We start from the raw sequence: 27029 nt of genomic DNA, 5'->3' as shown, positions 1-27029 counted from the left end.
CCACCACCCTCCGGTCAGGAGTCCAGAGCCCTAACCACTACTCCACACTGCATCTCCGTTGACAGGGATGACCCACGTGGTTCCACCGGAGGTTGCTCTTACTTGTGTCTCTTGTTTTCTCATCCAGGTTCGTCTTAAGTTTCTGTTTTTTTATTTTGCAATTTGACTCATCTTTCTTGAGGTTATTTGTTCTTGCATATAATTTGTCTGGAGTTTATTACTTAAAGATGAGGGTGGATTGACTTCAGCTACAACGGGAGCTCCCCTAGAACGCAGTCATTAGAGTGGTGACATCATCGGAAGTCCCCTCCCTGTCTTTTTGTTGCAATCTGGATTGATAATACGCCTAATTCAGTCTACAGATTAAAAAGACAGCTATGTATAGGGACTTACTAGCAAAATATTGTTCTACATTTTTAGCAAAACATATTTGGTTCTACCCTTGATGGAAATGCTAATAAAATACTGACTTCCAAGCCCAATAAGACTCTGAAATTAATCCTTGGCTTTGCTTTTTAATTAAATGTCACATCCTTATTAAAAATACAGATTTGTGAAATGACTGATTTTAAGTCTAATGCACCAGCATCTGCAGGTCCTTGATCTCTAAAAAAGTAATTTGGAGGGTAAAGAAGACCACCAAATGTGCACACAGTATTATCAAAAGGTGAACTGATCAGATTTCTAAATGCATTTGTGCTAGCGACATCTTGGTCTCGGTGCAGGGTACAGTATAAACATAAAAGCTATCCAGACTTCAAGGTTATCTCAAAGCAACAGCTACAGAATCTACAAAGTAATGGGAATCGATCACCTTGTACATAGACAATAGGGTTTGTGCTTTAAGTTTTGCAATGCAGCCCTGACTCGACCGAGGATACCTTGTGACTTACAAATAATAGCTGTACTGTAAGTGATTGCATGTGGTGTTTGCTGTCTAATATAGATGTATGTGTCTGGAAACGTATTGTATTTTTATTGGTCTAGGTGGTTACTGTGGCAGGGTAGCATCACGGCCCAAGATGTTACTGGCAGGAAAAAGACCCAGAGATAGCTGCAGTTTTACACGCAAAGCACACTTTAATTAACAAAAATACACAAACGGGGTACAAGGGCCAAAATAATGATTCAAACAAAACAAGCAAATGTAGGCCAGGCCTGTGCCTTCAATACTTAGTTGCAAACAAAACACAGTTTGACACACCTAACTCCCCTCTCTCCCACACAAAGGATTTCTCCTCCTTTTACACAGGTAGCCATTCTCCAATTAGCACCAATTACCTACTTGGAGAATGGCCACACCTGTGATTGTTGGCAGGGACAGAAATAACCCCACCCCTGCCAACATTACATTCCCACACACACTATAAACACAAGCAGGGCTTTTGCCCAACCACAGTTACAAAACAGTTGGACAGACAAACAAACACAGTATTAGAAGACAGAAGATGTGTTACTCTACACCCACACACTGCCTTCAGATGCCAGTATTTAATACACAGGGTTGAAATCCTTATATTCCACATTTATAATTGTAATTCTCCTGAAGGAGGCACTGCAATTTATAAAGACCACAATCGATCAGCTGGTATCCTTTGTTTCTTGACATGGTTTGATGTAGCTTAGCCTGATGCAGGAGCATTGAGGATTGTCCAGACATATGAATTATTAATATAGCTTTATCTTACTTTATCCTTTCCTTATCTTACCTTCACATGACCTTTAGATAAACATGTTTACATTCACACCTGCCATTTTTGTTCCCCTTAAAATAGGGCCAAATTGATCTTGTGATTACACTCTCAAGAATATGGAATAGCATTGCCTGTGGGGTTTCTTTCTCCCTCAAGAGTTTCTGTTTATAACTTTCCAAATACCCAGCTCCCCGAAGAACCCCCAAGGGATTAGCAACAAAATATATATTTTTCTATGCCCTTCCAGTTCTCTTTAGAAGACTAGCAGCAAGGTAGCTTTGTCCGCCAGAACATTATTACATCAGTAAGTCAGGAGGTGATGCAAATTCTGCTATTTCTATTTTCTTAGCTTTGAAATAAACACTCATGATATACAACTCCACCAGCTTTTTTCCCCCAAATCAGGGATTCGAAACAGAATCAGAACGATAAACAAAAACAATATTCAAGATTTTGTTTATCGGTTAATAACGTTTTTGTTTTCCGTTCCCTTTCAGCCTCTTCTCTGTGTCTCTTTCCATTGTTTTCAAACATACAATAATTTGAAAAATGCGCTCTTCCCATGGTCTTACACCTTAGTGGTCAATGACAAAGCATAACATCACAGCCAGCTAATGAAATTCAACATTACATTTGGCTTGCTTTTTTCAGAGCAGCCAGCGAATCAAATAGCACTACATTTGCCTTCAGTTCTGGCTTCTACCTTGTGGTCGGCTACATGCTGGATCCATTTTACGTGATCAGTCTTGTAGTCTCAAAATAAACAGGTACTGTTATTAACTTACAATTAAGTTATGTACACAGAAAACAAGCTGTAAAAAGTATGTGTGGCAAGTGAAGCACTTTGTTAATCAGAGGTTTTCTAGTTATATTCCTGGATATTAAGAGTAAAGACATTTTACCATCGACTTGAGAAAACAGCAATGTTTATTGTATAACTAATTTATTTCATGTTTATTGTATAACAAATTTATTAAATTGTATTGTCAATCATTTATGATTTAATTGTTCAGTGTTTAATTTTCATTGTTATATCCAAAAGAAGTATGTAGAAGTTGCACATGTGTATATGTTACATGGTACATTTGTTGTATGTCTTACTTTGAAATGTGCATGCCGATGTGTGGCAGTGCGCCTCGCCACTGTGCGTATTTTGTGTTATATGTTGCGTGTGGTGTGTTAACGTTGGTGTATAGGTATTGGTGCATGGGATATAATGTGGCTATGTGGAGCACGAGTGATTTAAAATGTATTATTTGTAATATGTATTTAGGCAAAGGGATTGCACAATCACTTCATGTGCAGATAAAATTAGTATGTGAGCATGGGGATTGCACAAATTAGTTCACATGCTGGGATTCAAGTGAATAATTAATTAGTAATTGAATCCTGGCACAATATATATAGGTGAACGTTTCACTCACTCGGGGTTAGTGTGTTCGTGAGTGGAGAACGGGTGTAGAGATAGAGGAGAAATAAAAACAAAACCAGCTACTAAAGTAATTATAAACAATTGCTATACGTGCTGGCTATCAACCAGCACGATACTTGTTTGTTTAGTGTTCGTTAATCTGTTTTTGGCCACCACAGCGTTTGTTTTGTTCAGTTTTCTGTTTAAACCTTTTATTTGTACATAAACTGGCACATCAGCGCGTTTCATACCCCAGCACTGTTGTCTGTGTCCACTGTCTTCCGGGTCTGACGTCACCACCACAAGCTATCCGTGACATGGTGATAACTAATGTTCCCCTTAGTGCTTAATAATAAAGAGTGTTCATACGTAATTGATTACTTGGAGAGGATTTTTTTCTGCATATCTTCTGTTTAAAACAGAGTAGCTATGCAATTAGAAATATGTAGGTTATGATAAATATATAATGCTTTGAAGAGATGTTTGTTTTTTTGGTATTACCTTTGAAATACAGCAGATGTGTAGAGCTCTGGAAAAAATGTTTTAATTAAGTTAAAGGCACCACAAAGCTGAAAGGTGGAACAGAACGGAGAAAAAATCAAGTGGCATATTTGATGGAGCCATGATCTCGATTAGCTGCAGAGTTTATTTCAGACAAACATCACATTAAGTTATTACGTTGACTGTAAGGACGCTAACCCACAGAGATGCCTTTACATCTTTCCAAAGACGTCGCTGGGTGATGCACGAGAAAATTATTTTTGTGTTTGGAAATAGCTCATGCAAATTTGTTAAGTCATTTTTCTAACTAATTAAATTTACCTAAATCATTGCCTCCAGCATGAATCACCAGGATATCTGCTTTGGAAGAAGGGGAATTAAAAAATAAATCATAAACAAAACAAAAAAATAAAAAGCCACCTAAGCCCCCTCCGTCCAAACCAGTGGACAGTGGAGTTTGGCAGCTGCAGGTCCAACCCGAGGCGATTTTTTCTTTGGAAACTTTCATGAAGTTCCTGTGTAGATTTTTTTTTAAGTCAACACATTTTAACACAAATATAATTGCACATCAAGACAAATGCATAATGGTTTCTGATACAGTATGTCAACACATACAAATTATACATGTATTTATTTCTCTTTCGCTGTATTATTTGTACGAAGAAAACCTAATATAAATATCCGCGACGATTGCAAATTTAAAATGACAACTGGTGAGAGTTTGCCACGTCTTTGTAAACTGGGAATTAAACTTAACACCTATTATTAAATAATAGATAATATGTCGTATTAGTAACTGTCATTATTACATTTTAAACACAAATATAATTGCACATAAAAATAAATCGCACAACAAATGATAAATTATTTCTGCTTATGTCATAAACCATATACAAAATAATGCATGTATTGTATTTATTTCTCTTTCACTAATATTTGCAAATATATTGCAAGTACATGTACAAAGAAAACCTATAATATAAAGTAACCAGCGATTAAATGTAATCTTTGTAAACTGCATAGCCTAAAGTTAACCTATTATTAAATAATAATATGAAAAACATGTTATTAATATTACAACGACGTGTTTTCGATTTCTACCACATATAATGTATATTTTAATAAAAAGTAAAACAATTTACTAGACTCATTGGAAAGATCGCAATAACAGTCTTTTCTGTTCGCATGCGTAGAAAGGCTCAAAAAGACGAATGCTAACTTATTTCCTGTATCACCGGTATTAAATTTCGTTCGAACTTTCGGAACTGGAGCCGAAAATTCCGGTTCAGTTCGGAGCCGAACCGGAACGGTAAAAAATTGGGTTCGAATCCCTACCAAAAATAAAATTCTATACATGTCTGTGCTTTAATGCAAAACCATTTTATTCACAAGCATACAGGCTACATAGCAGGGATATAAATTAAATGTAGCCTAGGAGTGTTACAAATCTTTTACTGGCAACAATTGTAAATTGAATTCACCACCTCTGCTAACACACTATAATGGCAAGCAGTATTGTCTGCTGAAGAACAGGTATGTGTTTTGACTGAAAAAGTGTAATTACGGTGCAGTTAAAAGGTACCAGGTGGTCCAGATTAATTTGCTGCTCAGGCCTTGGGATATTGCATGGACAGATCCTGCGTTATAAATTTTATTGCATATAAATCATGTTTTGTCCTCTTCGGGCTATAATGCTCTTGAATATCATTCCTGTTCATTTCTTCCTTGCTAGCTGAGTTATCGAACTGACAGTTTTAATGGATGCATTAGATTCAAATGGGCCCATTACCTGTTAGCAGCACATCCACCAGCACATTGTCATCAGTAGGATTTCTGAAGGGCACAATAATGGAGGAATGCGTGCCAACACAAGTGCTGATACTTAGAGGCTCCATTGGCAGAGGGATAAGGCCTACTCCAGACATGTGGAATGTCCATTCTTCCAGCTGAAAGTAAAGCAGAATCAGGTTGTGCAGTTATAATGTGTATCAGATAAGCTTATTACCATTTGTAGTCCTTGAGTTTTTCATCTATTTGTCATCTAAAACCTGAAATTATATACACATGTCAATATTATACATTGTAGTGAATATTTACTCCCTTTTTTATGTGGCTGTGACAGGGCAGAGGCTCTGCACACTGAGAAGTGTGTGTTTGGTGGCTGACAGCTATCTTGGCTCAGGTGCAGAGGAACAGCGTGGGACCAAGATGGCTGCCTTTGAACAGCCACACAATGTCAATTGTTAATTGTTTAATTGTTTTATTGTTTAACTAAAAAGTATGGAATGTGGCCAGGTGGTAATTGAATGATTAATTGTCAATCAACCCCTAGTCACATGGTATAAATAGAGAACAATGTGTTTGTTAGTGAGAGTGTGTAGGAGAGAGAGAAGAGTGTGTGCGGAGTAGAGAGAAAAAAAGAGAGCACCGGGTAGCCGAAGCTTGGGTGTTTTGGGTATGTGTATTTTGAGGAGTTTTTGTTTGTAGTTGTTTTGTTCAAACTTATTTTGTTCCTGTATTTTGTTTATTTGTTTGTTTTGTGTTTAATAAAAGTGTGCAGGAAGCGCTAAACTGCACAAAAAAAATAATAATAATAATAATAAATTAAGCACAATGTAACTCCCCATCGCAGTGTTTTCTGTCTCTGTCTCGGTCTCGGTCTATTCAGGCTGGACGACACACCTTTACTGAACCATCTCCATTCAAACATTCATCCCTTTGTTCTCTTTTATAGGGGTAATTGACACTCAATCATTCAATTACCACCTGGCCACATTCCGCTTTTCAATTATATAATATAACAATTACCAATTTACATTGTATGGCCGTGCAAAGGCAGCCATCTTGGCCCCAGGCTGTTCCTCTGCACCTGAGCCAAGATGGTTGTCCGCCACAAAACACACACTTCTCGGCGTGCAGGGCCTCTGCCCTGTCACAGTGACATGTATCGGACCCTTTAATGTTGCCACAACGACCTTGGTGTTTTAATTAAGTAGAACAAGTTTGGAGCACATAATTGCTAAAGTAGGACCCCCATACATCATTTTGCATAACCAATAACACAAATCAAGCACGCCATCATCAATCTTTAATGTAGCCTACATGTGCAAATGGCCCTTAAGTTTCCTGCAAGATTAGTGAGGATTGATGAAAGTTGACTTATTTTTGTATTGTAAATATTCTGCCCTATCTGAACATCCATAAAGTGTTATGTTAACATGTTAACATCAGTATGTATTTGTGAATTGTCATTCAGGTTTCTTTGAGTTTTATATAACCTTATAATGGTTATTTAAATGATTTATTTCACTCCTACGGTGCGATATTAATAAATACAATGGGCCAGATTATTAAACTGTGTTATTCCAATTTACTGTCCACACATTTTTTTATAGACATTTTTTTTTAAACTAAACTAAAAAAATTAAACGTTTGAGATATGAACTAAATTGGGTGCATTTTTTCCTTCCTAAATTTTGTTTTGTGCAAATGGCCAGTAGGAGTAAGAAATAGCTTGAATATGTAGTGTACAACCTGCTGCCCTCTAATTATGTATAAATCAATATATTGATTTGCCAAAACACAATAAGTTAAAAAAAAAAGCCTCTGTGTGATCTCTTAGTCCATAGCGTTGTTGCCTAAACTACTTCCCTAGGCAATAATCTCAAGGAACCCCATCATTAGTTTCAAGTCAGTTAATGTCTGTGAGCATTAGTTTGAAACTGCTGACATTAGCAGCTTAAACTGAAATCTCAATGGCTAGATGTTTGAAATGTGTACATTTCTGCTTCCTCTATACAAGATTAGAAAGATTAAAAAATTAAAAAAACTATATCCAACTACTGTATATTTTTCAAAGAAATTGTTAGAAAAACATTACTTTGAAAAGTAGATATCTTTTATATCACTGAGCCAAGATACTAAAGTGGTGACATGTAATTTAGAAGGAATTACCTATAGTAGTAGGATAATAAACAAAGCCAAGGCACACAACCAATTATCCACTGCTGCTTGCTATAGGCCTCCTTTACATGTTTCTAGTATATGTAACACAGTCCAAGAGACCACAACAACCATGCATCAATCAGATAGATTGCACTTCGCAATGCTCCCCTGGAATTTATTTTCTCAGAACCTTTCTTGTATTTGTGTTGCTGTCTAAATAACATTTTTTCTCTTGTGCAGTGGAGTGTCTTTTTACCCACTGGAGTGCTGCAAATTACCATACTTTTCTGGTATCTCTTAGGACACTTTTTACCCAGCAATACAAAACCCCAATTTGGAAAGACAGCAGGTTAAGAAAACTGCAAGTTCAAATATAGGAACATGTATTACAGTATCTCTCTGTTCCTTCCCATTCTTCCCTTTGCTTTCCTATGCTATTGCTTGTACATTGCTTTACTACATTGTGTTATTCTTTTACCAGTGTGTAACAACATCACCTGCCACAGCTGATGCTGTAGTACAAAACAAATGAATCAGTTGTCTGTGCTTAAGTAGGAGATAATCAACAGCTCAGGAGAACTGAAGTTAGTGGACGTCCTCTATCCCACAACCAAGCCAATCGCCCTTTTACACACAGAATTTAAAGATCGGATGTTGTCTCCTGGCCTCTGTAGAGTTGGCCAGTTACGGTCCCCTGTAGTGTATTGAGGACAAACCGCTCCTAACAGTTTGGACTCCCTAACCCTTGGGAGTTCCAGAGCCAACGTGATGCCCGGTCTTGAATCCTCAAACAAAGACTGTCGACTTTTCACATCCAGGAGCACAGGGCAACATGCATTTGAAGAGAAAAAAAGTTCCCATGAATGAAAGCTGTGAGACCGTTTATTAAAGCCAAGCTTGGCTTCTAAACAGTTTTGGCAGAGCAACACTGTCTTTTTCAATTTAGTAACAGGATACCTCACAGTCATCAATGATTCAGCAGTTCTGAAGCACCATCTCATGCCTTTGTATAATAGGGAGAATCTTTAATGGAATATTTTGGCAAAAACAACAATAAACCATTTTGGAAAATTAAAAAAAAACTAAAGCCACAAAAGCCTTCCTCATTGTTCTGATGCAGGCATTTGCTCAAAAGAGTTCGAAACAAAAGTGCAGGAAATAAGAAAATCAAAGCCAAATACTAACCTTGAGTCTCAATAAATACAAACTAGTTTTATAATTTATGTTATATTAAAGAAAAAATAAATATTTTGTATGATAGTTATATGACAGTTATATGAAGATTGTGACAGAGCCTTCATGCTGTAAGAAGGAAATAAATCAGCATACAATCAGAAGGATGGAAATATAAAAAATAATGTGCTGCGGCTGGTTTAGCATTGTCTGCACTTAAGTAGGAGATAATCAACAGATAATCAAGCAAATGCTAGATTACAGTTAATTAAATTGGACAATACAGGCTCAAATGTGAAAGTGTATGCTTTTTCAAATTTAGGTTGTCCTTACTTAAGAACATAATCAACAGATAATCTGCCAAGGCTACTTTTTTAAATAGACCACTGTCACAAAGACGGCCAGAGTGGGTGGCGTCAGACCAGACAGGAATTCAAAACAAAGACAGTGGTTGATGATGAGCTGAGTGCAATGGCTGCACTCAGCGTTTATTAACAAATAAAAGGGTTGAAAACAGCACAAAACACGGGACACGGCACTACACGCCAAAATAAATAGACATACAAAACGACTAAACGCTAAACAGACGGTGCAGGACAGACAGACGAACAAACACGGTGAGTACAAACAACTATTATAGTTACGCTTTCTTTCACTATTTAGTTTCTCCTTCTCTCTCTCTCCCGTTCTCCACTCACCGAACACCAACCACCAACTGAGTGAAAATGTGCATCTATATATACTGTTGTGCTGGGATTCAATTACTAATTAATTATTCACTTGAATCCCAGCACGTGAATTAATTCTGTGCAACCCCGTGCTCGCATATTATATTTTAAATGCACGTGCGTGATGTGCAATCCCGTGCCTAAATACAAATATACAATTTAAACACACGTGAAACACAGACCTGTTTATATCCCGTGTACCAATCTATACACCAACATTTACACACGCACGCAACACATAACACACAATTGCACACAGGGGCGGGGCACATTGCCACATATACCCCCCCTTGTGCGCAGCACACATGGCCTCAACGGCCACCTCCCCCCTTAAAAACCCAGCAGTCCAGGACAAAGTCTCGGGCTGGGAAGGGAGGCTTCAGTGGGCCCATGGCTGGCCATGCTGTCAGCACCCCTGCCGGTAGTGGCACGGCTGACAGCATGCTGGTCCCGTCCTGCAGCGAAAAAGCTGCGGGGGCAGGTGGTCCCCCGACCTCCCCCTTCTTCATAGCCGGCAGCTCCCTCCTGTGGGGCTCCGGCCACAAGAACTCCTGCAGCGAAACTGCTGCTGGGGAAAGTGGTCTCCAGACCTCCTCCCCCTTCTTTGTGGCCGACAGCTCCCCTTTCTGGGGCTCCAGCCACCGTACTCCCCGTGGTGGAAGTACGGGAAGCAGAGACAGCTCCTGCTGTTCTGCTTCTGGTGGTGGTGGAGGCAGAGGCAGCTCCTGCTCCTCTGCTCCTGGAAGTGGCAGAGGCAGCTCCTGCTCCTCTGCTCCTTCCGGTGGTGGTGGCGGAGGCAGAGGCAGCTCCTGCTCCTCTGCTCCTTGCGGTGGTGGTGGCGGAGGCAAAGGCAGCTCCTGCTCCTCTGCTCCTTGCGGTGGTGGTGGCGGAGGCAGAGGCAGCTCCTGCTCCTCTGCTCCTTGCGGTGGTGGTGGCAGAGGCAGCTCCTGCTCCTCTGCTCCTGGAGGTGGTGGTGGCGGAGGCAGAGGCAGCTCCTGCTCCTCTGCTCCTGGAGGTGGTGGTGGCGGAGGCAGAGGCAGCTCCTGCTCCTCTGCTCCTGGAGGTGGTGGAGGCAGAGGCAGCTCCAGCTCCTCTGCTCCTGGTGGTGGTGGAGGCAGAGGCAGCTCCAGCTCCTCTGCTCCTGGCGGTGCTGGCTCCCTCTGCTGTGGCGGCTGGGCATGTGTGCGCCGTGCTGCCTTCAGCAGCATAGCGAGAGGCTGCTGGGGGACACCAGCATCCTGCCCTTCTCCCCCCCAAAAATTTTCAGGGGGTTGAGCCTGTAACCCCTCCCCTTCCGGCTCTTGGGGCTGAACCAGCAGGCATTTTCCCTCTGCTGGTGGCTTGGGTCCCAGGGCTGTGGAAGCCCCGACTTGCCTCCCTTTGGGCTGTGGACGCACCGACTCCTCCCTTTTGGGCTGTGGACGCACCGACTCCTCCCTTTTGGGCTGTGGACGCACCGACTCCTCCCTTTTGGGCTGTGGACGCACCGACTCCCCCCTCTTGGGCTGTGGACGTTCGGGCTCCCCCCACTCAGGCGTAGGACGTTCGGGCTCCTCCCACTCAGGCGTAGGACGTTCGGGCTCCTCCCACTCAGGCGTAGGATGTTCAGGCTCCTTCCACTCAGGCGTAGGACGTTCAGGCTCCTCCCATTTGGGCTGTGGACGCTCAGGCTCCTCCCATTTGGGCTGTGGACGCTCAGGCTCCTCCCATTTGGGCTGTGGGCGCTCAGGCTCCTCCCGCTTGGGCTGTGGACGCTCAGGCTCCTCCCCATAGCTGCGGAAGGGACAGTGGGCGAACAGGTGATCCTGGTCGCAGAGGAGGCACCCCGGCGATGGCTTGTTACATCGCCGTGGATGCCTGGCCCTTAGGCGGCACTCCTCCTCCCTGTCCTTCACCTCTTTATCCGTCTCTGCCTCCCGCTTGGGCTGTGAAGGCAAAACCAGCAGGCATTCACCCTCTGCTGGTGGAGATGGGGACAGCAGGTACTCACCCTCTGCTGGTGGAGATGGGGACAGCAGGTACTCACCCTCTGCTGGTGGAGATGGGGACAGCAGGTACTCACCCTCTGCTGGTGGAGATGGGGACAGCAGGTACTCCTCTGCTGGTGGTCCTGCTACCTGGGCTGCTGTTCCATTTATGGTTGCCTCCAGGTAGCTGAGGACAAACTCCACACCTTCCTCCAAGGTGTTTGGGGTGTGTTCCTGCTGATAGGCCTCCCATCTCTCACTGTCCATCATCCACAGGGCCTGGACGACTATGGGCAGAGACTGGGCCTCCAGCCCAGCATTCTCCAGGAACCAGCCCCGCAGTTTGATGGCGTCTTCTGCCATTGATTTTTTATGTTTGTTTTTTTCCCCCAAAACAATATTTGTAATCTTTTTTTTTTTTTTTTTTTTTTTTTTTTTTAATCCAGACCCCTCCTGGTCCGACGCTTGGAGGCGCGGCTATCCCACGAAGACACCACGTGTCACAAAGGCGGCCGGAGTGGGTGGCGTCAGACCAGAAACAGGAACACAATAAACAGAGAGATGTGGTTTGGTATAAGATGGGCGAGTGATCGCGCTCAGCATTTAATAAACAGAAAATAAAAAGGTTTTAAACACAACAAAAACACAGGACACGGCACTACACGCCAAAATAAATAGACATACAAAACGACTAAACGCTAAACAGACGGTGCAGGACAGACAGACGAACAAACACGGTGAGTACAAACAACTATTATAGTTACGCTTTCTTTCACTATTTAGTTTCTCCTTCTCTCTCTCTCCCGTTCTCCACTCACCGAACACCAACCACCAACTGAGTGAAAATGTGCATCTATATATACTGTTGTGCTGGGATTCAATTACTAATTAATTATTCACTTGAATCCCAGCACGTGAATTAATTCTGTGCAACCCCGTGCTCGCATATTATATTTTAAATGCACGTGCGTGATGTGCAATCCCGTGCCTAAATACAAATATACAATTTAAACACACGTGAAACACAGACCTGTTTATATCCCGTGTACCAATCTATACACCAACATTTACACACGCACGCAACACATAACACACAATTGCACACAGGGGCGGGGCACATTGCCACAACCACATAAATTGTTTTTAAAGTTGACTGAAGTGGAAAAAGTTGCTTTTAACCTTAGATTTTCAAATCTGTCTCTGACTGCAGCAACACGCATACTAACGCATAGATTGAAGTTCAAGCTGAGAACACTATGTAACACAATTTTTGTTCCTGGGTAGTAAGTGTTATTTCCTAATTGCTTATGCCTCAAAAGTATAGAAAATGGCTATTATTCCCCACAAACTTTGCTTTTGTGACCAGGACAGTGATATTTTGAAATTTACCTATTTCCAATGAGAAAACGGGCGAATTTGTGTCTTTTCGTTCACATAAAGTCAGAAAAAAAACAACATATGAATCCAAATTAACATGTATTTATACTAAAGTAATACAAAAATGACTACAAAAGATTTAGAAGTGAGTAGTTTTTCGAGATTTACGATTATACTGTAAATCACTTTCACGAATCAGCCCCCAAATGTAGTCTCCCATCATGTTCTCGTTATACTGTCCTTGGTAGCGGCGTTCAAAGTCCAGTATATCCTGGTGGAAGCGCATTAGTCTTTCATTAATTAAAACCCTCTTTTCCAGGTAAGTTATATAACATGCAACATGCAACATTTTATGATCCTAAGAAATATCACTACGCTTTATCAGCATCAGGCTTATCCCTGTTTAAAACAGTGAGGCAGATACAAATGCAGGAAGTATGACCAGTTGATTCCCCAGTTGATTTATGACCAAGAATGATCAAGATATGTGAATGAAAAACATCAAAACAGATACAGATATTATGTTGAAAAAGACCTATCAGCAATACGGATAGGCCGGAATTTTGTGAGGTGAACAGACTGGTTCCGCTTGTTCGATGTGGAAAAGGAAAAGGTTTTAGCCTTTTCGCAAAATCAATTTGTTACATTTTTTTCAAGTTTTAAAGGTGAAATCTCCTGTTTCGAAATCGAAATTTCCAGTTACAAAGTAATTTTCTATTCTTCTTGAAAGGCCTTGGGGCTCTCGGGGCTCTTTGTATAAAGCAGATATTTTTAATAAATAAACTATAATAACATTAATAATATTATTATGGATCAAATATTGTATTTTGCCAGTATTGCATGTTTGTCTTTTATTCAATATTAGAATATGGAGAATCAGCAATACCTGCAGGGTGGAGCCATGCTTCACCACGTGGAACTGCTCTCTGAGCAGAGCCATGCTTCACCACGTGGAACTGCGCGCTGAGCAGAGCCATGCTTCACCACGTGGAACTGCGCGCTGAGCAGAGCCATGCTTCACCACGTGGAACTGCTCTCTGAGCAGAGCCATGCTTCACCACGTGGAACTGCTTGCTGAGCAGAGCCATGCTTCACCACGTGGAACTGCTCGCTGAGCAGAGCCATGCTTCACCACGTGGAACTGCTCGCTGAGCAGAGCCATGCTTCACCAGGTGGAACTGCTCGCTGAGCAGAGCCATGCTTCACCACGTGGAACTGCTCTCTGAGCAGAGCCATGCTTCACCACGTGGAACTGCTCGCTGAGCAGAGCCATGCTTCACCACGTTGAACTGCTCTCTGAGCAGAGCCATGCTTCACCACGTGGAACTGCTCGCTGAGCAGACCGGGCTGCTTGACCGGAATAGCAGAACACATTCCGTGGCCAGAAGGTGGAGCGGTTTCACCAAATCAGATTGTACAGTTCTGTTCAGTCTCACGTAATTAAGGTAGTGTGTTTGTTTTAAACACTAAAGGGTGTTCTGTAACACTTTAAATGAATACAATTAGATACATTCACATACTGTACATATCTTCAAAGCAGTTATTGGTAAACTGAATTTATAACAAGACTGGGAAGGCGAAGTCTAAAGTTTGTGTTAAAATGTAGTATTTTTGTACCGTGTAACTACATATAACCATACCTGTCTGCACGTGAATGTAATGGTTGTTGTGTGGTTAGCTTTCCCGAGGGCAGAAGGACAGAACTGGACAGGTATCTTGGTCGACGAGTGTGGTGCCACAACCAGCTTTTTCCAGCACATGAAAAACAACAAAGTAAAAAAAATCAATGTATGTTATTTAGAGTCAGTTTCTCTTAATGCCTCCTATTGACAGTTTTGATTTTTATGATTAATGCATTCTACTCTGTGCATTCTTTCCTTGCAGCATGCATGGTCTGCTTAAACTGATAAAGTCTACAGCAGTAAATGGTTTTCACTGATAGTCTTCAGATTTGTATTAAAATAAAATAAATATATATATAATATAATATAATATAAACATGATCAGCCCCTTAAATGGTGCAGTACAATAGGGGTTTAAAGCTAAGATAGTTATTTTGTTAGAGATCTATCATCTAAAGGTGGCCCAATAACATTTGTGACTTCAGGCAAACTTAGATAAGATAATCGTTGCAACCCACTATATCAAAAAGATGTACTAAAGGGGTTTGGGGGGTTATCAGCCAGCCTCTGCTGCTCCATGTATACATATATATATATATATATATATTATACCTGCCTAAGGGAAATAAATTGATTATGGCAAAAATATTTCCTAAAACAGTAATTTGGTGACATTAACAAAATATAGCACTTTCTGTAAGCAAACTGCACTAGAGATGCTTACCGGTTTCTTAGGTTCTATCTCCAAAGAGAAATTGCTTGGATTACTGTTGACAGTTTCCAATTTCAGAGTTTCATCAGTAGGATTAACTAAAGGGATAAACTCACGAGTCCATCTGTGTAAAAGATAACAGACAAAATGCAAGTTTAACATAGACTCTGAAGTTTGGAGAAACATTTCTGCTGAACAAATGGAAAACAGAACTATTTCAAAAGGGGAGAATTACTAAATTCCAGCTTCAATCGCTTACATTACATGACAAGATAGTTAAGAGAAGTCCCTTTTCACTTGCCAGTCTTTGATAATAAGTTAACATTTATAATTTTTATGGCATTTTTCATGCACTGAAACACCAAAAGTGCATAATGGCTCAGCTCAGGTTATAGCATTGACTGCAGTCAGTAAACAGCACACAATTATGTGCTATATAGTAGTCTGTCATGCAGCACAAGACCGAATTCACTAATATTATATCTTATTTACAGGAAAAGTCCAGTTGCATTTCTATTATATCCAAACCTGTATGGTTTGAGATTAGATAGAGTGTGAAGGATAGCCTAATGACCCTATTAAAAAGGACTGTTTGTAAGCTGATGGTTTGAAAGCATTTATTTTCTCGATCTATATCTTATGCTTTTTAAATAATCTTACATCTGTTTTAATCTAACTAAAATCTTGCATACCTATTGCATCTGTATAGCATGTTTAAAATACAGCCACTGCAAACATCTTTACTCACTGTTTGTGCTTGTCTGTACATGTCTGTTTCTTGGACATTTATGTTACAGTGATTCACAGTTATGGTGAATATGACCTGATTTTCAGGATGATTAGATCTTGACCCAGTTAACTGGTGCCAAGATCTTGTCCCATCAGCCATTTTTTCATCTAAGCAAAATGTTGGTTTATGACATATCTGTGTTATAAAATATATCACACATACATAATTTACCTTCTAAAATTACAGGACACGGTTAAGGTTGCTGCTAAGTTTTAGGGCTTTTGACATTACTTGTGGACCAGACACATAATTTAAGATGTATTTAGCCATGTTCGCTTATCTAATGCAGGCCTGTGTAAGACTACAGGGAAGTACTGTAGTTGATCGACTTCCCCCCTAAGTACACTAGTAATAGAATGATACATATACAAAAGGAAAATCTTAATTTCGTTTTCAGCAATATTGAAAAGGTTGGTAATAAAATACTGGCATAACCCTAAGGACATTAAAAGTAGTACATTCAATAGATATAATCCATCACATTTTTTGTGTAGTCAGGAACCAGTTTTCTTGTGGTATAAAAGCCAATTAATTACACACAATATAAAAAGTGTTTTAAAAATAGGTGGTGTTATTTCTTTGATGTTTAAGCCATGGATGTCAAAACAGTGGCAAATTCACTATCAGCTTTGTGGAAGACACCTCACAGAAATGTCAACTGACAGCTAGACAATCGGAGGACTGCATGTCTAAATACTAAAAATAATACTAATACTAAAAATAATACTAATAATACTAATATAATACTAAACTGTGTATTAATATAAATTGCTAACGTTTCTCTCTGCCATGGATGTCAACACTGCACAAGTTACAGTACGTAAGTATTGCACTTACTTTCCAAGTTCACACTGGAGTTCAGGAAGTGTAGTTGCCACTGGCTTCTCTGCAATTAATTCCAGTTCATACCAAAATTCTCCAACTACATCAGACTGGAATATGACACTGTAAAAGTAGAAGATAATGTTACTTTCCCCAGCACAATCAAAAGGTTTCATATGATGTTTCTGGACAATGGTTAAGCAATGTCATCTTACAACAGTGAAAGTCAAATACTGTAGAGACGGTTACAAGGAAAACTACTGTAGTAACCATATTAAAATGTAGTAGGTAAATATTGCATAAGCACAGGAAAATCATGGTAAAATCCATGCAAAATTACCATGGTATAACTTGTATATGAGCAATGCATAAAATAACAGCTTTATTTAACTTTGCTGAATGATGGCTATTTATAAATTGAGGCATATTGATTATGTTACTATTGCATTGTTAAACTGGCCCAGTTTTCTTCTGGGTGAATACTTCTTAATACCCAGTATGACAGCGTCGTCTTTGGTGCCGGCTTTACATTAACAAGCTGGTAAAACATTAACATATTTGACCTTGCTTTTTGTTTCAAGAACTTTGTATATATAAAAAAAAAAGGCGGCTTTTCTAATGTTAGAAATTGTAACAGGAAGTTTATATGAATTATTGGGATCAAACCCAGCAAAATATATATATATACATATACTGGTATCATGCTGCAAACAAAAAATGTTTTTTGAAGCCTGAAGGAATAAATGGCTTGCAAAACTGTAACTAATACAAGAGTGTGAAAAATCCTTCATGCTAATGTAATTGCTAAGGAATACTATTTTTAATGATCAATGCTTAAGAACAAAAGATGCTAAAGATTCTAACAGATGAATGACGTTCCACAGAAAGCACACTGAGGTGTACTTCTTTTGCTTTGGGAGCTTTACATTTTTAATCCATCACATGTTCTGTTGTATGCCTTTTTAATACATGGTTTATTCTAATCACCTTGTTCAGTACAAAAACATAATGAAAGTGTTGATTAACAAAAAGAAACAAATAATAAATGACTGACAGCAAAAACCTTGCCCTGTATGAAGCCTCAACTTCTTCAGCTGTCTAGGGTATCCCTCCCTCAAGCTTGGATATTCTGTCACTTACATTGCCTTCACACTAGAAATACTAGATAATGGTTAGATTCCTGACCATGCAGCCTACAGCAGTACCACTGTGATGATTTAAATGATTTTGTCAAAACAACCGAGATGCTTGAGAAGAAATGTCTGCTGAAAAGAGACACTAATGGAACAGTGACCTTGTTCTGTCAAATTTCAATCATTTCGATGGAAAGATAATGAGGCAGAATGTTCACAAATGATATGCTATGTATTGCTTTCTGCCAGTTTTTATTGTAGGACTCATTAGCACCCGCAGCCGTATGCATGTTACGCAATGTGCGTACCTTTGATTTGCAAAAAGCCATCTTCATAAGTGTGGACTCACATGCAGCGGTCCAGATAAACTGCATACCTGCTGTTTTCATTAAAATGTGCATAGCAATTTTGCTGCACAGCTTGGCTGCCTGTCTAACAAAAAACAAAGTTTATGTTTATACGCCATGCTTATGGGATGAGTAATGATTAGTTGTAGTGATTGTGAGAGTAAAATGATTAGAAATGGAACCAGCATAAGAAAATTGTGAGCTAGTTTTTCCCCTAGTTTAAGTTGATGGCAGCACGCTGTGTTTATTCATTTTTAGAACTCAGGAAAGAACAAAAATGCAGCACTCAGATTGGCTGAAACACTTTATAGCATGGTGATGCAGAGTCGTTATCGACATGAGATGCGATGTTAGTGTGGTTCAGTTGTGCGTACCATGTGAAAGATTTCTGGGGGCGCACCTGGTAGGATTTCCATTACACGAGAGTAGATGTTAAAACTTCATGCTGATTTGAACTCGGCTCTCGCCAAGATAAGCACCAACTAAGACGTAGCTTTACAGTAAACTAATGTGATCCATATGCGTCTCCATCCATTTATGTTTCCTTCCATATGATGATGTAGATATCCTTCTGTCTGGTGTTAATGGCTGAAGTGTAATGCTGGCTCCAGGGATCAGCTTATTTTGCCTCCCTGGCGCATCAGCACACACAACGGCTGCGATGCTGGCTCCGAGGATCAACCAAAGTGCGGCCTCCCCAGCGCATCAGCATGACAACCGTCTGGATTGAGCTAAGTAGGGTACATCTCTGGGGTTTTCAAGTGGGCACCTTCCATCCTCAGTGTTTCGTCGACTAGCCCACGACACCTCAAGAGGGCTCGACGGTGATTCTGGCGTCCCAGCATCACCCCCCTCCGTCCCCCACTCAACTCAGCCCAGCTTACTTACCTGTCCCCAGCCAGAATCTTTCCGTCTCAACCACAGCCAGTTGCTGCTCCTCTCTGCTGCTTCAGATAAGTTCTTCACTGTGCGACGCAACTCTTGGCCACTGAATCCGACGTCTCTGAGAAACCGGGTTGTAGAGTGTGCCACAAATCCTCGACAACCCACTTCCACTGGGTAAACCCGAACTCTCCATCCTCGCTGTTCCGCTTCAGTGGCTAGTTGAGCATACCGCAGTTTCTTCCTCTCATACGCCTCATCTACAGCGTCCTCCCATGGCACTGTTAACTCTACCAGGTGAACAAGGCGTGCTGATCCAGACCACAAGACAATATCTGGTCGAAGGTTAGTGGTGGCAATCTCGGGTGGAAAAATAAGCCGTTGACCAACATCTGCCAGCATATTCCAGTCTCTAGCAGCTTCCAGTTGTCCTGGGCGAGGATTGGTTTTAACACCTTTTCTTGGTGGTTGCTCTCCTGGGCGGAGGAATGTTGTCTTTTGTGTGTAATGTTTTGATGGAACAGGTGGCAACTTATTGGTCATGTTACGCTTGTCTTCCAATGCTAAGGCCAAACATCGCAGCACCTGGTCATGGCGCCAAGTAAACCGTCCTTGGCTAAGAGCCACCTTACATCCTGTCAAAATGTGCCTTAATGTTGCAGGTGATGAACACAAAGGACATGAGGGATCCTCTCCTACCCAGAGGTTTAGGTTCTGTGGTGATGGGAGAACATCATATGTTGACCTGATGAGGAAACTGATCCTGCTCTGTTCCATTGACCATAGGTCTTGCCAGCCAATCTTGCGTTGTTCCACACTCTCCCATCTCATCCATTCTCCCTGTTTGGCCTGGGAAATGGCCTTTATACACCTCATCCTCTCCTCCTGCTTTTGCACCTCGTTGACTACCAGCTTCCTTCTTTGAGCTGGGGCCGCCTTGTGCCATGTAGGAGGAGTTGAACTGAAACCAAGACCCCCTCTTCCATGCTGAACTTGCCCCATGATATCACCAATTCGAAGGGCAGCCTTTGCATCTTCCACAGCTTTCTTTGCCGCCCACTTTCTTCCAGTTTTCAACACAGGTGCTGCCTCCCTTACGCATTTATCGCGTGACTCTACTAATGTCATTTCCAGTCTGACCTTGGCGCACTTAAACTCCTCGGTTAGAGCAGAGACTGGTAGCTGCAGTATTCCTTTACCATAAAGTCCCACTCTGCTGAGGCAGCGTGGAACTCCCAACCATTTCCTGATGTATGAACTGATTAAAGCTTCCAGCTTCTCTACTGTTGTCAAAGAAACCTCGTACACAGTCAGTGGCCACAGCAACCTCGGCAGTAGACCAAACTGAAAGCACCAGAGTTTTAGTTTACCTGGTAGAGCGCAGCTGTCTATGCTCTTCAACCCTTCCACTGCTTGTTGTCTAACCCAGCTGGGAATTTTGTTTGGTGGTAAATTGGTCTACATGTAGATTCCTGGATTTTGGCAACCTGAATATCTGTCTAATGATAAACATACAATGCCATTTGGCTCTTTTCACCTGAATATTATCTGAGATTTATACTTGCTGATTTGGCACCACTAAAAGGCCCTGTCTTCACCCAAAACAAAACAGCATGTTGTCTGATGTTGCATTACGAATGCATTATCATCAATTATAACTTGCAATGGCTATGTTTACCTGAAAAATAGAGTTAGCACCTGATGATAGTAGAGCTATTATTCCTGAAAAAAATATACTTGATCCTGTTCTTTTTTATTTTGACATGGGTTTACAACAAACCACCTCCAAGAATGGTTAAATGTATTTATTACAATTATTTGTTAAATACTTTCATTAAGATTCCCTTTAGCACAAAACAGATTTTTAAGTGTGTTGAAAAGTTGTAACCATCTGTATCAATGTCTTTACTGTAATATGAGTTTCAAGTGAAAACAAAATATGGCTGTATAAGATATACAATTATTAACGCCAAACCAATTAAATAAAAAATAAAAACGACTATAATTATTATAAGAGAACTACCTTTGTGTTAAAATACTTTCCAACAGTGGGATTCGAGGTAATGAATATAAGGATCGTAAGCTAATGCTTTATTGACTGAACTACACAGAGAGTTCGACTTGCTGCTTAGATTTGTGGCGTCAGACCAGACAGGAATTCAAAACAAAGACAGTGGTTGATGATGAGCTGAGTGCAATGGCTGCACTCAGCGTTTATTAACAAATAAAAGGGTTGAAAACAGCACAAAACACGGGACACGGCACTACACGCCAAAATAAATAGACATACAAAACGGACTAAACACTTAACAAACGGTGCACGGAGACAAACAAACACGGTGAGTACAAACAACTAGATTATTATTTTCCTTTACTTTACGTTCTCCTTCTCTCTCACCCGTTCTCCACTCTCGAACACCCAACCCTGACTGACTAAAAATGTGCCTATTTATACTGTTGTGCTGGGATTCAATTACTAATTAATTATTCACTTGAATCCCAGCACGTGAATTAATTCTGTGCAACCCCGTGCTCACATATTACATTTAACCAGCACGTGAAGTGATTTGTGCTCTCCTCGTGCCTAAATACAAATCTACACTTTAAATACACGTGAAACACAGACCCGTTTATATCCCGTGTACCAATCTATACACCAACATTTACACTCGCAACATACACAAATGCACACAGGGACGGGGCACATTGCCACATATACCCCCCCTTGTGCGCAGCACACATGGCCTCAACGGCCACCTCCCCCCTTAAAAATCCAGCAGTCCAGGACAAAGTCTCGGGCTGGGAAGGGAGGCTTCCAGGGGCCCACAGGTGGCAATGTTGCCAGTAGCCAGGCTGCTACTGGCCATGCTGTCAGCAGACGTGCTGACAGCTCCCAGACTGACTCCTTCAGCAGGGGCAGTCCTGGCAGCGGAAAGGCTGCTTGGGGGATGGTCTCCTGACCTCCCCTCTTCTTCGTAGCCGGCAGCTCCCTCTTCCGGGGCTCCGGCCACAGTCTCTTCTGCAGCACAAGTGCTGCAGTGGGAGCAGGTCTCCGGACCTCCCCCACGATCTCCGGCAGCGAAACTGCTGCAGTGGGAGCAGGTCTCCGGACCTCCCCCACGATCTCCGGCAGCGAAACTGCTGCAGTGGGAGCAGGTCTCCGGACCTCCCCCACGATCTCCGGCAGCGAAACTGCTGCAGTGGGAGCAGGTCTCCGGACCTCCCCCACGATCTCCGGCAGCGAAACTGCTGCTGGGGTTGGTGGTCTCCAGACCTCCTCCCCCTTCTTCGTGGCCGACAGCTCCCCTTTCTGGGGCTCCGGCCACCGTACTCCCCGTGGTGGAAGTACGGGAAGCAGAGACAGCTCCTGCTGTTCTGCTTCTGGCGGTGGTGGAGGCAGAGGCAGCTCCTGCTCCTCTGCTCCTGGAAGTGGCAGAGGCAGCTCCTGCTCCTCTGCTCCTTCCGGTGGTGGTGGCGGAGGCAGAGGCAGCTCCTGCTCCTCTGCTCCTTGCGGTGGTGGTGGCGGAGGCAGAGGCAGCTCCTGCTCCTCTGCTCCTGGAGGTGGTGGAGGCAGAGGCAGCTCCTCTGCTCCTGGCGGTGGTGGAGGCAGAGGCAGCTCCAGCTCCTCTGCTCCTGGTGGAGGTGGAACCAGCAGGTATTCACCCTCTGCTGGTGGAGGTGGGAGGGGCAAGCAGTCCTCCCACTGTGGTGAAGGTGGAACCAGCAGGTATTCACCCTCTGCTGGTGGAGGTGGGAGGGGCAAGCAGTCCTCCCACTGCGGTGGAGGTGGAACCAGCAGGCATTCACCCTCTGCTGGTGGAGGTGGGACCAGCAGGTATTCACCCTCTGCTGGCAGCTTGGGTCCTAGGGCTGTGGAAGCCCCGTCTTCCCTCTCTTCGGGCTGTGGACGCACCGACTCCTCCCTTTTGGGCTGTGGACGCCCCGACTCCTCCCTGTTGGGCTGTGGACGCACCGACTCCTCCCTGTTGGGCTGTGGACGCACCGACTCCTCCCCGTTGGGCTGTGGACGCACCGACTCCTCCCTTTTGGGCTGTGGACGTTCGGGCTCCTCCCACTCAGGCGTAGGACGTTCGGGCTCCTCCCACTCAGGCGTAGGACGTTCGGGCTCCTCCCACTCAGGCGTAGGACGTTCGGGCTCCTCCCACTCAGGCGTAGGACGTTCGGGCTCCTCCCACTCAGGCGTAGGACATTTGGGCTCCTCCCGCTTGGGCTGTGGACACTCAAGCTCCTCCCGCTTGGGCTGTGGAGGCAAAACCAGCAGGAATTCTTCCTCTGCTGGTGGAGACGGGGACAGCAGGCATTCTTCCTCTGCTGGTGGGACTGCTACCTGGGCTGCTGTTCCACTTATAATTGCCTCCAGGTAGCTGAGGACCAAACCCACACCTTCCTCCCAGGTGCTTACGGTCTGCTCCCTTGCATAAGCCTCCCATCGCTCCCTATCCATAAACTCCAGGAACTGGACGACTACTGGGATAGACTGGGCCTCCAGCCCAGCATTTTCCAGCATCCAGTCCCGCATTTTGATGGCGTCTTCTGCCATTTTTTTTTTTTTTTTTTTTTTTTAAATCCAAACTGCGGTTCCTGCTCTGGCCTGAGTCCTGGAGGCGCTGTCGATCCCACGCAGGACACCACGTGTCACAAAGACTGCCGGAGTGGGTGGCGTCAGACCAGAAACAGGAACACAAACAGACAGAGACTTGGGGTTTTGGTGAGGCTGAACGCGTGATCGCGTTCAGCATTTAATAAACAGCACAGAAAATAAAAGGTTTGAACAGACAAAAACACAGGGACACGGCACTACACGCCAAAATAAATAGACATACAAAACGGACTAAACACTTAACAAACGGTGCACGGAGACAAACAAACACGGTGAGTACAAACAACTAGATTATTATTTTCCTTTACTTTACGTTCTCCTTCTCTCTCACCTGTTCTCCACTCTCGAACACCCAACCCTGACTGACTAAAAATGTGCCTATTTATACTGTTGTGCTGGGATTCAATTACTAATTAATTATTCACTTGAATCCCAGCACGTGAATTAATTCTGTGCAACCCCGTGCTCACATATTACATTTAACCAGCACGTGAAGTGATTTGTGCTCTCCTCGTGCCTAAATACAAATCTACACTTTAAATACACGTGAAACACAGACCCGTTTATATCCCGTGTACCAATCTATACACCAACATTTACACTCGCAACATACACAAATGCACACAGGGACGGGGCACATTGCCACAATTCATTATTGTGAAATCCCTGAAAACGTACTTTTGACAATTGTGGAGAAGCATTTTCCTCCTTGAATTTAAAGTTGTGCAATAAAAAGAATATAGTATGACATCACAAGTCTAGAAAAATGAAGTTCTATTATGGGTCTTGAAGTCATTATAAACTGTTACTGTTGTAGAAAACAACTTTTAACAGCACCCTCTGGAACAAAATGTAGTTTATTTTGGGATTAAACAAACAACACACAAAAAAGCCAGAAATAGCAAGTTAATGTGAGACTTCAATTTCTTTCTTGCTGGTGTGTAGCTATGCTGTGTTCACACCTGGCTCAGCTGTTTAGCCCACCTGCGGTAACATATGACTAACCACATATGGTGCTGACATCAATGAAAGTTTAAAATAAAGGTATTTTAAGTTTATAATAGTAATTTGTCTCTTCCTATTCCCGTTTGCTAATGGCCTTTTTGTCTTAAACACCACATAACCAGAAATGCGGTTATTAACAACCAATAATGGACCAAATTCTAGTTAAACATTACACTTCATCTTTATGTCTATTTGGACCAGTTCAATTTCACCTAATCTCTTTGCTAATATGATCATTAAGACAGCGTGTCATTTAAAATATGATTATGTGGTATTGCTGGTATATATGACTTTTATTAGAAGAACAGCTGTCACTGTGAGACGTGCTATGCTTTTGATCAGATAGTAGGTGCATGTATCTCAGATTTAAGGATCGTTAACTTAAGTTAGGGGATGCTTATCCCCTAAAAACTGCACATATATTTTGAAGCAGCAGTTTAAAAAAAAGCTTTACTTTCAAAGTTATGCCTAGTGATAAGGTTGCGAAAATCAATAAAAACGATTTCTAAGATTGCTTTCATGCAGCTCAAAATATCATCAGAGTTAGCTTCACTTATCACATGCTGCTTTTTTTTGTCTGTAGCTGCCCAGAACTATAATCAACTTAAGTTGGGAAAGGAACAACATAGCTTTTGCTCTGCGATCCACATGATACTTAATTAACAGCATGCTGACAAAAACCTTCCAGTTCTGCAGAGTTCAGCACTCTTTCATGGCCACCTTAGTGAGGAGCGCTATCAATGCTAATAACTCACAGCAAAGTCTATAACAACTAATTATCCTGGTGTTAAACCTCATTTTCAAAAGCAGTGGAACAATTGCTAAATTACTTTAAATATGACTGGGTATTTTTTTTAAATTTTTTATCATATGTGAAATCTAGCTAGACAGAAGTAGACAAGGATGATTAATGTGGTTTGCTACAAAAAAACCACTGTAAAACTGTTAACTGCAATTGAATACACTCTGATGTCTGCAAATACTGTATTGTTTACCTTAATAGTTCTGCACTGACCTAGATGGGTTCTTTTTTCTTGTTTGTTTCTTACACAGTCTCTTCATTGTTAAGGTCCAATGCAACCATGATCTACCCCGGTTTTAGAAACAACTGATCGACTGCATTCTGTACTAAAGACCGGGGCACTCTCGTCGTAGCCGATCAGATTGAAATTTTGAGATAAATTAAAACAAAATTAAAACAAAAAACATTGACACTGTATAGCTGCCAGGATTTCCATATTTTCAGTAGAATTGAATCCCTCCAGGTCACTTAAAAAGTATTCAGTAGATAAGAGAAAGCATATGTGCTGATTAGCAGCTCTCTTGCAGACAGACATCTGCCTCAGTTGCAACTTCTCGTTTACATTTTACTAGCATCACATGAGAAAAACATGGTTCTATGGCTCTGTCATGAACATTTGATTTTTACTCCATTCAGCTCCCTTGAATTCATGTTACAAGCACCGTTCTGCATTTTGTTTTGGATGAATCTTTGGAACAGTTTAAAATTATGTCATACAGTATGTAATGATGTTTGAAAATGAAGAAGCAGGTTATAAAGAACACAAACCCTAAATCACCTATATAGTTGCAAGTTATTTCATACCTGATGACACACTCTGCATACCATATAACAAAAGACAAAATGATTTTTGTATTTTATATTTATGTCATTGAATTTTTATCTAGAGATAATTTAAAATAATAGTTGCCATTGATCACTTCTTAGATTAGAACTAGAGGGGGGGAGGGAACAAACAACAACAATAAAAGTGAGGTGCAGAACAATATTCTTAACAGGCTTATAGGAATTTAAAGATCCACACAACGCTGTGGTAATACAGCGGATCTGGCAATGACTTAATCTGGGTTAAATGCACTAGCTTCACCCTCTGTGGTTAGTGCTGTTAGTCCAGCTGTGCTTCTTAAGTACGTATTTAATCTTTTTAGGACATTGAAAAATCACTCCCAGAAACATGCAGTGACTGGTCTAGCATGTACAGTACATGATACCTAACTGGAAAATAACAGTGAATAGTGCTGTAGAACAGGAACAGGGTGTGTTTCATCTGATGTGCTTCCAATTTAATTCTTCCAGTTTAACCCAAGGTAAGATTATATTTAAGCAAACTAATGTAATCCAGTACAATCAAAACAACCAAATAAATAAATAAATAACCAAATAAATACATGTCTGCATATTTAAATAAAACTGTTTTAATAGCAAACCTTCCTTAACAGGGAATACCTGTCAGATAACTGGCCTGTCTGTCAGGTAATGCCCGCAGTGGACAGAAGC

General features: G+C 41.7%; 1 protein-coding gene across 2 annotated transcripts in view; it reads right to left on the bottom strand.

The window, feature by feature from the left end:
• Positions 1-27029, bottom strand: part of LOC117405785 (cilia- and flagella-associated protein 47-like) — a 178965-nt gene that overhangs the window by 30020 nt on the left and 121916 nt on the right. For both annotated transcript variants that reach the window (XM_059030139.1, XM_059030140.1), the window contains exons 53-56: positions 16758-16865; positions 15143-15254; positions 14437-14541; positions 5396-5552 (exon numbers count right to left, since the gene is read on the bottom strand). In XM_059030139.1, the coding sequence (XP_058886122.1) occupies positions 5396-5552; positions 14437-14541; positions 15143-15254; positions 16758-16865 (482 nt within the window). The remainder of the gene's footprint in view (positions 1-5395; positions 5553-14436; positions 14542-15142; positions 15255-16757; positions 16866-27029) is intronic.

Source organism: Acipenser ruthenus, chromosome 9 (genome assembly GCF_902713425.1).
Source record: "Acipenser ruthenus chromosome 9, fAciRut3.2 maternal haplotype, whole genome shotgun sequence".
Taxonomy (NCBI): Eukaryota; Metazoa; Chordata; class Actinopteri; order Acipenseriformes; family Acipenseridae; genus Acipenser; species Acipenser ruthenus.
This window is presented reverse-complemented; position numbering and strand designations above follow the sequence as displayed.